General features: G+C 36.0%; 1 protein-coding gene across 1 annotated transcript in view; it reads left to right on the top strand.

Annotated features, from left to right (window-relative positions):
• DNAH6 (dynein axonemal heavy chain 6) overlaps positions 1 to 12,670 on the top strand; it is a 261,664-nt gene that overhangs the window by 29,119 nt on the left and 219,875 nt on the right. Inside the window, exons 5-10 of the mRNA XM_037039592.1 lie at positions 228 to 495; positions 6,842 to 6,976; positions 7,060 to 7,171; positions 7,878 to 7,995; positions 9,515 to 9,683; positions 11,790 to 11,906. Coding sequence (XP_036895487.1) covers positions 228 to 495; positions 6,842 to 6,976; positions 7,060 to 7,171; positions 7,878 to 7,995; positions 9,515 to 9,683; positions 11,790 to 11,906 — 919 coding nt within the window. The remainder of the gene's footprint in view (positions 1 to 227; positions 496 to 6,841; positions 6,977 to 7,059; positions 7,172 to 7,877; positions 7,996 to 9,514; positions 9,684 to 11,789; positions 11,907 to 12,670) is intronic.

Below are 12,670 nucleotides of genomic sequence, written 5' to 3'. Positions count from 1 at the left end.
CAAGGTTGTAAAAACTTTGAAACCTATAACTGTTGTTAAAAAAACAGCTCCTCCTTCTTTTCTTGAGTGATTTATTTAATCTAAAATTAGTTTATTAGAATTTTTAGAAACTTTAAATAATTACTGTTTTCCAGAAATGTTTTACCTCTTTAAAACAAAAAGTAATGTAATTGCTTAATTTTGTACTGAATACTTTATTCACTTGACCCAATTTTTATTTTTTGTAGAGTTGTAAATTATGAGAACATCAACAAAAATGACTACTATACCATTAGCAAAAAGGCAGTAACACACATTTATAACAATGAAATCGAATTTATTGAAATTGATCGATGGGAACAGGAATACCTATACCACAGAGAACTCAGTAGGATTCCATTATTTTCGCTTTTCCGGAAATGGAAGGCTTTTAATGTGTGGAAAAAGAACGTGCGCTCCAAGAAGATCAGTGGATCTCGAAAGTCTCTACAAAAAAATTTGTTCATTGTGAATCATGTATGTATTGTCAATCATATTTTAAAAGAATTACAGAAAAACAAAGTGTGAATCTATTATAGGTGTTGGTATAGACTATCCCTGAAATAGAATAGTTCATCTAACATGCTATTTAATGTTACCTGAATGATGACAATGTTCCTCTTGTCATTATTTAAGAGTCTGGCAGTCTCGTGGTGTTTCTGAATTCAGGGCTGTAAAATGCGTATGAGACTTGCACAGGTCGCCTTTGATAAGACACAGCCTCAGGTTTGGATTCATGATCCCTTTGTTGTTGATCAGGAAATTGGTGTATCTTGCTGAGCAGTATAGGCTGGGAAACCCTATTACCATCTCTCATCTTTAAGATATTCTAGACTTTTTAGTCCAAAATAGTTTGGGGGCTTGTTTTCATGGGCCAGTACCTCCCAGTGTATTGTATGTTTCCTTTACCATGGATCCAGACAATAGAGGAAATTTTAATGTTTACTTTGGAGGACAGAGTAGGTAATCATGAAAAATGTTACTGTTCAAGGGTGTGTGGCCATATTTAAAATCTCTACCAATGGACTGATTTCAATTTACGTTAGAAGTATTCTACTTAGCACCTGGGATGAACTGGCATCACCATTAGCCACTACCCACTCAAATCAGAAGACTCAAGTTTGATTTTTATTCACTTTGCCCATGGTAATCTGAAAGATTGTTATCAAGATAACAGACCTACAATGAAGTAACATTAAAAGAATATGGCTAACACAGATATTAGAGCAAAATAAATGCATAAGGTGTACTATCTCAGGTCACCCATTTCACCAAGCATTCTGAGTTGTGGAAAATATTCTAATCCTTCTTGACATCAAATTCAAGCCCTAGGTGTCTAATTTCATGAAGGATCCATCAGTTATTTGGACCTGTTTTACCACTTTTTTTCCATTTTTCATCTTTACCAGGTCTTGGGTACTATATATTTTATAAATTTGTTACTAGGTATAAAATAGTTTTTTCTGCATTTGTCTCTAAAATTAACCTATAATCTTTAAAGCTTCTTCTCTTATTATATGTGCTGAGTTGTCATTCTTTCTGTCCACAATTTATACCAATAATGTTTTGGTCTTGATAAATTCTTCTCTTAAATGTAGCCCTAGCAAACTAGAAAGTTCTTATCCTTTTAATCTTAGATTGATGTAAATAATAGACCCATTTATGTTGGCTTAAGTATCTGTTAGATGTTATAATAACCCACACATTTAACACTAGTCTTATATTTGCTATCACTTAATTGGAAGGAGTGGGGCTAATTTCGTCAGATTAGGTTGCAGGGAAAGGTAGAGTTGCCCTGAAAAATTTTATAAATGTTTATCATTAACAAACATTATTGGCACTTTTCCTACATTTCCTTGTAATAACTTTATTGAAATATGACTCATGTATTATATAATTCACCCATTTAAGGTATACAATTTAATGATTTTAGCATAAAAATTCTGAATTTTTATGATGTCCATCTTATCTATTTTTTCTCTTGCTGCTTGTGCTTTTGGTATTATATCTTTAAAAAAATTGCCTAGCCCAAGGTCACAAAGATTTACTCCTAAGTTTTCTTCTGCCCTGGCTGGTGTAACTCAGTGGATTGAGCGCGGGCCTGCGAACCACATGATCACGGTTCGATTCCCAGTCAGGGCACATGCCTGGGTTGCAGGCCAGTTCCCAGCAGGGGACTCACGAGAGGCAACCATACATTGATATTTCTCTCCTTTCCTTCCCTTCCCTTCTAAAGATAAATAAATTGAATTTTAAAAAAGTTTTCTTCTAATTGTTTCATAGTTTTAGCTCTTACATTTAGGTCCTTGAGTCATCTTGTGTTAATGTTTGCTTATGGTATATTGTAGGAGTCCACCTTCATTCCTTTGCATGTGGCTCTCCAGTTGTCCCAGCACCATTCGTTGCAAAAACTTTCTTTCCCCATTGAATTGTCTTGCAGCCCTACCAAAAATCATCTCACAATAAATGTTAGGGTTTTTGAACTCTCAACTCTATTCTATTTATCTGTGTCTATTGTCATGCCAATAACATACTCCCTTCAATACTGTAGCTTTCTACTTAGTTTTGAAATTAGGAAGTGTGAGTTTCCTGGTCCCCTTGAACTTCCACATAAATTTTAACATCAGGTTGTCAATTTCTGCAAAAAGTCAATTATGATTTTGATAGGGAGTGTCATTTTAACAATATTATTTTTTCTGGCCCATGAACAGATATATATAATCCCTTCCCATTTACATAGATATTCTTGAATTTCTTTCAACAATGTTTTGTAGTTTTTATAGTATATATTTTGAATTTCTTTGTTAACTTTATTCCTAAATATTTTATTATACTTGATATTATTATAAGTGGAATTGCTTTCTTAAATTTTATTTTAGATTTTATATACATATAGTACATATGTAGAATATATATCAATGGCATGTATATATATAGTATGCATAATTACTTTGAATATCCCTTTGTAATTAAAATATAACAGTATATTTTATTTTATATATTGAGCCTGTTTTTGAAACTTACAGAATTTATGATTGACTCTAATTGTTTGTATGTGTGTTTCTTTGTGTGTATTCTTTAGGATATTCTATGCACAAGAATATGTCATCTGCAGGTAGATAGTTTTACTCCTCTTTCCCAGCGCAGATGACTTTTATTTAATTTTCTTGCCTAAGTTCCCTGGCTAGAACCTTCTGTCTATTAGAAGTGGCAAGAGCAGAAATACTTGTCTTGTCCCTGATCTTAAAAGGGAAAGCTTTTAATGTTTTACTGTTAAGTATGATGTTATGAAGAAGTTGCTTTCTGCTCCTAGTTGATGAATGTTTTTATCATGAAGTCATCATGATTCTGTCAAATGCTTTTTCTGCATCTATTGAGATTATCATGTAATTTTTCCTTTATTGGGGTAATTTATTATAATAATTGATTTTCAGATATTAAACCAACCTTTCATCCCTGGGATAAATAATTTTTGGTCATTATGTATAATCCTTTTTATATATTGCTAGATTTGGTTTGCTAGTGTTTTGCTGAGGGTATTTGCATATATATACATATATACACATATATACATATTCATAAGGATGATAGGTCAACACTTTTTTCTTTCCTTGGGATGTGTTTGTCTATCCGGTTTTAGTATTAGGACAATACTGGCTTTATAGAATGAGTTGGGAAATATTCCCTCTTTCATTTTTTGTAATAGTTTATGAAGAATTGGCATTAATTTTTTTGAAATGTTTGGTAGAATTTACAATGAAGTACTCTGGGACTATGTCTTCTTTTTGTAAGTGTCTTCTAGTCTCCTACATTTCCAGATTTTACTTTTCTCTAGATTTAGATATCTATTTAGTATTAATTTTTCAGTATTATGTGGTTCTTCCCATAATTTTAACCTTCTAGGTACCTGATGATTTTTCTGATCTTCTAATAATGCGTTATTTTGTTCTACATGATACTTTCAGACAGTTTTCTTTTATTTTACTTTTACATTCACTCAAACATTGTCATTCATTTTCATTGGAATGTCCCTTTGTAATTAAAATCCTTCCATTTTATTTTTAGTTAGTCATTACTTTGCAGACTATTAGTTTCATAGATTTATATAACTATTCCTCCACTTATGAAGGGATGTCCTTTGTCTCTTTTGCTGAAGCATTTTCTACACTGGTTCAGAAATGTACATGAGAACACAAGCCTAGAATCTCTGGCTGGACCAAGACCTACAAGTCTGGTGGGTGATGGAAGTGCCAAATTGTACACATCACCCAGATGTTGCGAGGACTCAGGTTAGGGCAAATTGAAGGTTTGGTGCCATGGTGAATGCACGACTAGCACACCCCAAGGGTTGCTGCATCCCAACAAAAGACGTGGTGTCTCAGCATGACCTTGACTTTTATAGAATTTTTGTAGCAAATGCAGCTCTTCTGCACTTATCCTCCATAGTCTCTAATGCTTCCCTATAGGCTTTCTGATCCAATCACCAATGCCCAGGTGAATAACACTGATTTCCCATCTCTGAAGTATTGACATTCCTTTCAATGCAACTTGCAAAAATTCAAATTAAATGAACTTTAACAACAATAACAAATAAAAGCTCATATAATAAGGAAGTTCAAGGGGTGAATAGTACCTTCACGCATGGTTGAAGTCAGCAATCTTGTCATCTTTATTTTTTCCTCTTTTCATCTTTCAGTTCTATATCTCTCTGTGTCTGTTTCATTCTCAGTTTGGCTTTTAGAATGAACCCCACCTCCAGCTCTACTTGCAGCTGGATCATTCAGTGAAAAGAGAATATCTCTTGCTGAAGATGCTGGAGAGAATACTGATTGGCTCAGTTTGTCTACATGCCCAATCTTGAACCAATCACTGCAAGCTAGGAGTATCCTGATAAACCAGGCCTGGATGTGATTTTGTGATAAAGAGAGTGAGGAGTCAGCCTTATCAAAACTACATGGTAATGAGTCTCCCGTAAGAAAGAGGAATTCTGTCACCAGAGGAATTATACATAGGTCAAAGAAAGTGACCTGGGCAGCAAAAATTATAGCTATCTCAATCTTTCTTATTTTGAAACCCACCATCCAGGTGACAAGTTCTTCCTCTTCTTATAATCCTTCTAATAACTCAAAATAATGCTTATTCCTTATCACCTTCAAGGGGCACTATTGATATAACAGCCTAAGAATGAAGCATCTAACCCAGATCCATCTGAAATTTAGTAACAAACAGCAGAAAAAACAAGGTGGGGGAAGTAGCTGGTGGACACCTCCAATCTCTCATATTCACAATTAATTGCTTTCACATCTGTCCTTTATGCCGACAGCCAAATATTTAGGTTAAGCTAAACTAAGTTCTTAGATTATATATTTTTTCTTCCAAAAAATTCCCCACAGTCTAAACTCACTTTTTGGCAGATCATCAATGTCAGTTCTGCTTTCCACCTGATCCGTACTTTTTGTGCCTTTACCAAATAGAATTTATCATTTTGCTTTAAGGACTTTGTCCAGAGCCCTTTACTCCGGACTTCCTTGCTTCCACTGCCCCATTTTGGTTACATTCTCATCCCTACTCCTGTACTTGGTTAGTTCATTTAGTACTTGGTTAGTTCATTACTAAATGAACTATCTTATTTCAGTTCATAGTCTTAGCCTCTACACTTTTGCTTCCTTTTTATTATGCAAATTCTCCCATGAGATGAACCTTAAGTGTTTCCAAATGTTTTCTCACAAAACTCTCTTCATTTAGGACTCTATTAATTATAACTTCCCTTTACATTTAGAGTAAATAAAGTACTAAGTGTTTCTCTGAATAACTGTTGTTTGTCCTATTTTGAAAACTCCCCCAAAAGTAAATAATACATTAACCAATGTTACATACAAATAAATTAATGGTAACTCTATATAATGTATTTGCTCCTCCTTTGATTAGATCAGAGGAAGTCACATGAATGTCCTTGGAACATTCTTAAAGTATATGTCTTTGAGGCAAAACAACCTAGAACTCAGATTTATGATGTTGGCGCCAAGAAAGATTAAATTAAGATCAGGTAGCAGAATTTCACAAAATGCTTTCGCTCACTTCCCCAGCTCACATTGCAAAATAGGTTTTTGATAGTGACTGAATTTTCTTTTCCGCAACTTTTTACCCACTGAAAATTTAAAGTTAAATTTGTCTTTGTTCTCTATCACCACAACTGAAATTCTTACGGTGTGCCACAAGAATTTTTAAAGTGTGCAATACCTGATTATTTAGTCAGGGGCACTGACTTCTTTTCTCTTAGATGGTCAAGTAAAAAAAAAACAACAGCCTACACAACAATAGCTGTCCACTGTGAATGAGCCAAAATTATACCTATTTTTGTCAGATTGGTGAAACATATACTGTTTGGCGTGCTGCAGCATTTTAGTAATTAGTTTACGTGTGCCATGAGTTGAAAATCGCTGTCTTAGATCAGTATCATTGTCACTAGATATTGTAAATTCTTAAAGGTAACACCAAGAACCTTTCAGTAGCCCCTGGCCAAACTAAGTGAAATTTCAGATTTACTAAGTCCTCTGTAACTTGCCCTCAATTTTATAGCTAGAAGCACATATATTCAAAATAAAAAGAAAGGAATCCAGACAATTTAAATCTGATAATTCAAAGAAAACTTTTAGAACAAAATTTTAGAAGTGTTCCTTTTAATGTATGTACATGTAGTTGTAGCTAAAGTAAACATATATAGAGCTATTTTCCTTAACCATTCTTGCTTTCTAAATATCTTTATACTTTGAAAAGACAGGTTAAAAAAACCAAATAATGTTGTATGTCTATTTTCATTCAGTATTTGCGGCCAGCTCTTCTTAAAATAAATAAACTGTGTTATCAGTTGAGTTTTATGAGGCTTTGTTATATTGAAAAAGGTCACACTTACACCCTGAAAGAATTTAAGGCCACGCAAGTCATACGGCTGGAAGAGGTAAGGAATTTTGTCTATAAGTCTCAAGATTTTTTTCTATCATTGCTACTTTGATACCACTAATTATACATATCAATATCTAGGTGACAAAGACCCTGGAAGAATTTCGAAATGAGGCGAAAAATGTGGTCAGGAAGGCTTGTCGCACGGCTCTGAGTGCTGCAGGATTTGTTCCTGATGACTGTGCGCAATACGGTAGGGAGGGGCAAGGGCCTTAGCAGAGGTGGTGGCTTTCTAAAATAGTAACACTCTTTTTATTCTACTTTTCTTACATTTAACTAATAATCCTACTTTTCAATTTTTCCAAACTTGCTTGATAGATTATAAATTCAAGGTATATTGTAGAAGAGGGAAAAACAAAAAATAGAGCATTTTTCTTGCATTACCCCTGCTACAGTGTATAGTATTTCTGTACACTGTACAGCATTTCTAAACTGGTTTCAGAACCTTTATTTCACAAGCATTTTATAGTACACTCAGAGCCTCTGTGCTTAAAGATTTGTCTAACCTACCAGTACAGACAATAGGCTTGTTAAAATTAAAGAACCGAGTGCTCTCAGGGTTGGCCTCAGCCGACAAGTACTCTACAGGATAACTAAAACGCAGTTGGAAAACGAGGGTAAAAGTATTCCTGGGAAAGAGATGGCATTGTACACAGATCAAATCCTGTTACAGCAAATGTTAATAAACTGTCTACAGTCTTTTATTGAGTTGAAATCTTTTGATGTGAAATTCTTCTGGATAACTGAACTGTTTTCTAGAGTTTGGATTATCTCATGAACCAAGCATTTTGAGGTGTGTGTGTGTGTGTGTGTTTTAATTTGCATGCTTTTTAATTCATAGTGGAAATACGTAATTTTTACACAAGAATTCTTACTGGTGTGTCTTCTACTGTTCTTAGATGAGTATAAAGTGCCAGACAGCGGAGGTCTCATTGAGTTGCCTGCTTATACAGACTCTGAGAAAATGACATACACAGAGCAGGCCAACAAAAGGCATCATTGCATGAGGCTGACATGGTAAATGATTATTCTTTTAAGAAAAATTAAGAGCCCTGGCTGGTATAGCTCAGTGGATTGAGCGCAGGCCTGTGAACCAGACGATCGCGGTTCAATTCCCAGTCAGGGCACATGCCTGGGTTGCAGGTCAGTTCCCGGCAGGGGCCAGTTCCCAGCAGGGGATGCACGAGAAGCAACCATACATTGATGTTTCTCTTCCTCTCTCCTTCCCTTCCCCTCTAAAGATAAATAAGTAAATATTTTTAAAAAATTAAAAAAAAATTAAGGCATCTATCATTCTCAGGTTTCATTAAAAGTTAAAGCCTTAATTACAGGATTCACTAACAGTGTTGAGGAATTTAGAGCATACGGTAACCTGAATGCACGCCCTAGAAGCCTGCCCCTCAACTGCCCTCCAGCAAAGCAGCCACTGGGAATGGCAAGCTAGCTGAGAGTGGAGGGCATAGCCAAGGCCAAGAGCTCCTCTTTGATCTCTAAGGCTTTGTTTCTCACTAGCCCAGCATGGAGCACGGAGCTGGCTATGGTAAGAAGTCAGGCACAAAAGGATTTGTATGTAGCTGCATTGCCACACAAAGTTCCACCCTTTTTCTAATGAAGGTTTTGCAACCGGGACACCAGGGAGAAAAGCCTTCCTGCTCGGGCCTAACCAGGGGACTCTCCCTCATTAGGGTTAGCTCTGCCATTGCTTACCCAACTGGATCTCAACTTTGTTCCAGAGTTTGAACTTCGCATCATTCTAAAACTTAATTACTACAAACTACTCCTGCAAACAGTCAGCAAGCATTGTCTGAACCACATGTGGCACTATAAAACACTGATTATTGTTACTCAGTGCTCCCTAATTTAGTCCAAATTTTACAGCTGTCTATTTAATAAATCTATGATGTGTTAGTTTATATATGAGATAATATGGTAATATTATCATATTATTACAACAGAAGTCAGTGAAGCTGTCCCTGAGGCCACTATCATAGGCCCCTAGGAACTAGAGGCCCCTTGGGCTCCATTTAAGCAGAACAAAAAGTTACTCAGAATGTCTTGCTGACTCAGTCTACTTTCTAAGCGCTCAAGTAAGGAAACAAAATTTGCATCTTTGGGTTAGCAAATGCCATCAAACAACATTGACCCAGTAACAAAGATTTCATGCATTTAACCTCTAGAATTTAAGTTATAGCTGTTGTACATTTACTGATTTCTTCTCTAAAGCTTTAAAAAAGATCTGATGGCCCTTTTTAGCTAGATGTGCTAGGTGCTTTTTCCATAACAATTGTATTGCTCTTACTACCTATTGAATAGTTAGAACACCTAGCTAAATCGATGCTACATACTTGAATATGTTTGTGTTTTAAAACAAAGAATGTTTAAGAACAACTCTTCTGGACAATAAATCTCTGATATTGTAATATAAATGGAAATTAAAAGAGAAATTATATTTTAAAATTTAAATGCTTGCTTTAGAACTACTTTAAAAATATGTAGTTTATATAGAAAACTGAAGCTGTATTTTTTTCTTTGCAAGTTTTATTCGTCTAAATGACTATCTAATTGAGAACACAATGCACGTCATAACAGTAAATTCTGTTAACTGGCTTTTGAATTATCTCACTGACAAGCTAAAACGAACACCTTCAGCAGACGTCATTCAGAAATGGATTACTGAGGAGAAGCCTGAAGTCCCTGATAAGAAGGTATATCCAGGCAAAACTAATCGGTCAGCATTTACTGAGTGCTTACTTTGCACTATGGCATATGTTATTTTTCTGTGGTCTAGAAAAATAGGAGAAATGCTTAGAGGATTTCACAGTATAATCAGAGCCTACCACATGCATATGAAATGACAGAATGAAAATCAGCAGGTCAGCAAATATTTAACAGAGAGCATCCACTGTGCTAAATGTTGCTGTCTCATAAGAATTTACTAAAGGTTATTCATGTGCTCATTCGAGAAATATTTCTTAAGTACCTACTGTGTACCAATCCCTGCAATGAGTGTTGAGTATGTAGTGATGAAAAACTTAGGCAGGATCCTTGCTTCAGGAAATTTACAGTTTGGGGGTTATCATGGGCATGGACTGGTGGAGAGAATCAGATGGGGTGGTGTAAGTGAAAGAAATAGGCAACGCGGCCTAGGTGTGAGAAGAAGCACATCATGGAAGTATACCTTCGTGCTTTGAGTGGAGAACCTCTTGGGAGGAAGTTGATCTCAGGGACACAAAGTAATCTGAGATGTTTGAGATGAAGCAGTACAAATTTGAATATGTGTTCTGGCATATCTAAGAGAGAAATCATATTATCCCATGTCCACATTTCCCAGTAAGCCTTCCCCAACTCCATGCTGGTGCCAGACACCTAAAAACATTGCAAAACATGCTAACCTGGTTTCACCCAGCTTCCTACTTCCAGCTCTCAGCTTCCTTCCCAGGAAGCTCCACAGTGCACTTTCAAGGGCTGACGCTCTTCACTATCATTTCCCTTTTTTCCCAGAAGTTAAATGTTAGTTGCATACTCCTTTTCATTACTTCCTCTCCACCTCTATTCTCAATCCCTCCTTTTTCTCAATACTACAACATCTAAAAGTAATATTTGTTTACTGCAGAACATTTGAAAAACACAGAAATGTACAAAGGAAAACATCCTTTGCTATCCAAAGATAGCTATTTCCAAGGGGGAAAGGGGTATCATGCTTTACTCACTGCTGTATCATCTGCTTTCCCCATTTAACGTTTTGTGAAAAATCTCTCAAGTCAATATATATTTTTATATGGTATTCTCACATAGAAATGTACTATATATCTTGTAAAATTAGTAAATAATTTTCTGTTGTTGATCACTTTCTCACCACAAATAATGATGCAAAGAGTATCCTTGTCTGTACATGTTTCACACATCTCTGATATTTTCCCCTTAGGAGAAATTCCTAGCTGTGGAATTGTTGGGTCAAAATATGCTCATTTGTTACGTTTTGTGTCAATCTGCAACCTTCCTAACAATGTTTGCGAATGAATGTTTATCCATGTGCACACTAGATAGTATCATTCATTTTCATCTTTGTTAATCTGATGGATGCAAAGTAGTATATCGCTGCTTTTAAGTGTTATATTCCTTTAATTGCTGCCCCAGTGCAGGAATAAGAGCATAGGTGTGGTGATCAGAAAGACCTGGCTGGGTCTGCCACTTATTAAGCAATGGGTCCTCCTCCAGACTCTGTCTTTTCATGGGAGTACCAGCGATACCTGCTGCACAGGGTTGGTGTGGGGTTTGCATGAATACTGAGCACTGCCTGGCACACAGTAAATACTTCATAAATGCTGTTACTGAATGAACTATCTTCAGGAAGAGAAGGAGGGGGTTGATTGATCATTTGTATATTCCTTTTAAGAAATGTCATATGTTCTTAAACATCTGCCCATTTTTCTATTTAAGTACATTACTATTTATGTATTAAATATATTAGTATGTATTTCTATTGAGTATATCAAGTATATTTCTATTCAAATATTACTAACCTTCTATCTGCTATATCCATTACTGATATATTGTTTCAGCTCTTTGTTTGCCTTTCCATTTTGTTGATAGTGTATTTTCAAGGAAAGAACTTTTACATCGTTGTGTAGTTTTTCAATATCTGCCTTCCGTTTTTAATTCTGTGGTAATATTCTTTGAAAGATAAGCCAAACTTATAAAATCAGCTAACCATATAAGTATAAGTTTGCATGCCTCTTGTAACAGAGAATTTTTCCCTTTCACACCTGGGTATTTATATCTTTGTAACACTGCAAATGTGTGCATTTCAGGGGGCTCCCGTGATGGAAAAGCAAGAAGAAGATGAATCCCTCACCCCCATGTTCCTCACAGAGCTGGTTTTGACAGTGCAGTCACTTCTCTTTGAGCCTTCTTTGGACGACTTTCTGGTGCGTGTTTCTTCATATGACACCATCTAAACGTTTAGCATTTTTTAAAAACTTGAAACAGGTTAGAGGCTTTGTAGGAACACCATCAGGAGAACATATTTGATACAAAATTTAGAATTCATTATAGGCATCTGTCGATATGAGTTCAAGAAATCACTCTGTTGTAAGGACCATTTTTGAAATCTTTTTAAGTGCGCTGCATCTGAGAAAATGTTGCAGTTTTAGTTATTTATTGCTGTATAATAAATTACCACTAGTTTGGCAGGGTCATCAAGGAGGATGTATAAAGGACCCATGGATAAGGACAACAGGGGCAGGGGGAAGGATTGAATGTGGGAGCTGGGGGTGGTTAGGGAGGGGGAGAGTAAGTAATAGGGAAAAATGGGGTCAAATGTAATCCAACAAAACAAATTTTCCCACTTTAAAAATATTTTTTAAAAAAATATTTCCCACTTAAAAAATATTGTTTAAAAAAAACAAATATTTACCATCTCACGGTTTCTGTGTTCAGGAGTCTGGGCATTGCCTAGCTCACCCTCTGCCTCAGGGCCTCTCCTGGCTGCCATTCAGGCATTGGCTGGGATGAGGTCTCCTCACAGGCCCCACTGGAAACAGGTCCACTTCCACATTCCCTGGGTTGTTTGAAAAATTCATCGCTGTGCAGCTGTGAGACAGAAGTCCCCATTGTCTTGAGACATGTCAGATGGGGACCAGCTGAGAACGTAGAAATTACCTATTGTTCCTTGCCCTGTGTCAAACTCTTG

The sequence above is a fragment of the Sturnira hondurensis genome, unplaced genomic scaffold (genome assembly GCF_014824575.4).
Source record: "Sturnira hondurensis isolate 20B ecotype Veracruz unplaced genomic scaffold, ASM1482457v3 Scaffold0002039, whole genome shotgun sequence".
Lineage (NCBI taxonomy): Eukaryota > Metazoa > Chordata > Mammalia > Chiroptera > Phyllostomidae > Sturnira > Sturnira hondurensis.
The sequence above is the reverse complement of the archived record's forward strand: the minus strand, read 5'-3'. Positions and strand labels throughout refer to the sequence as shown.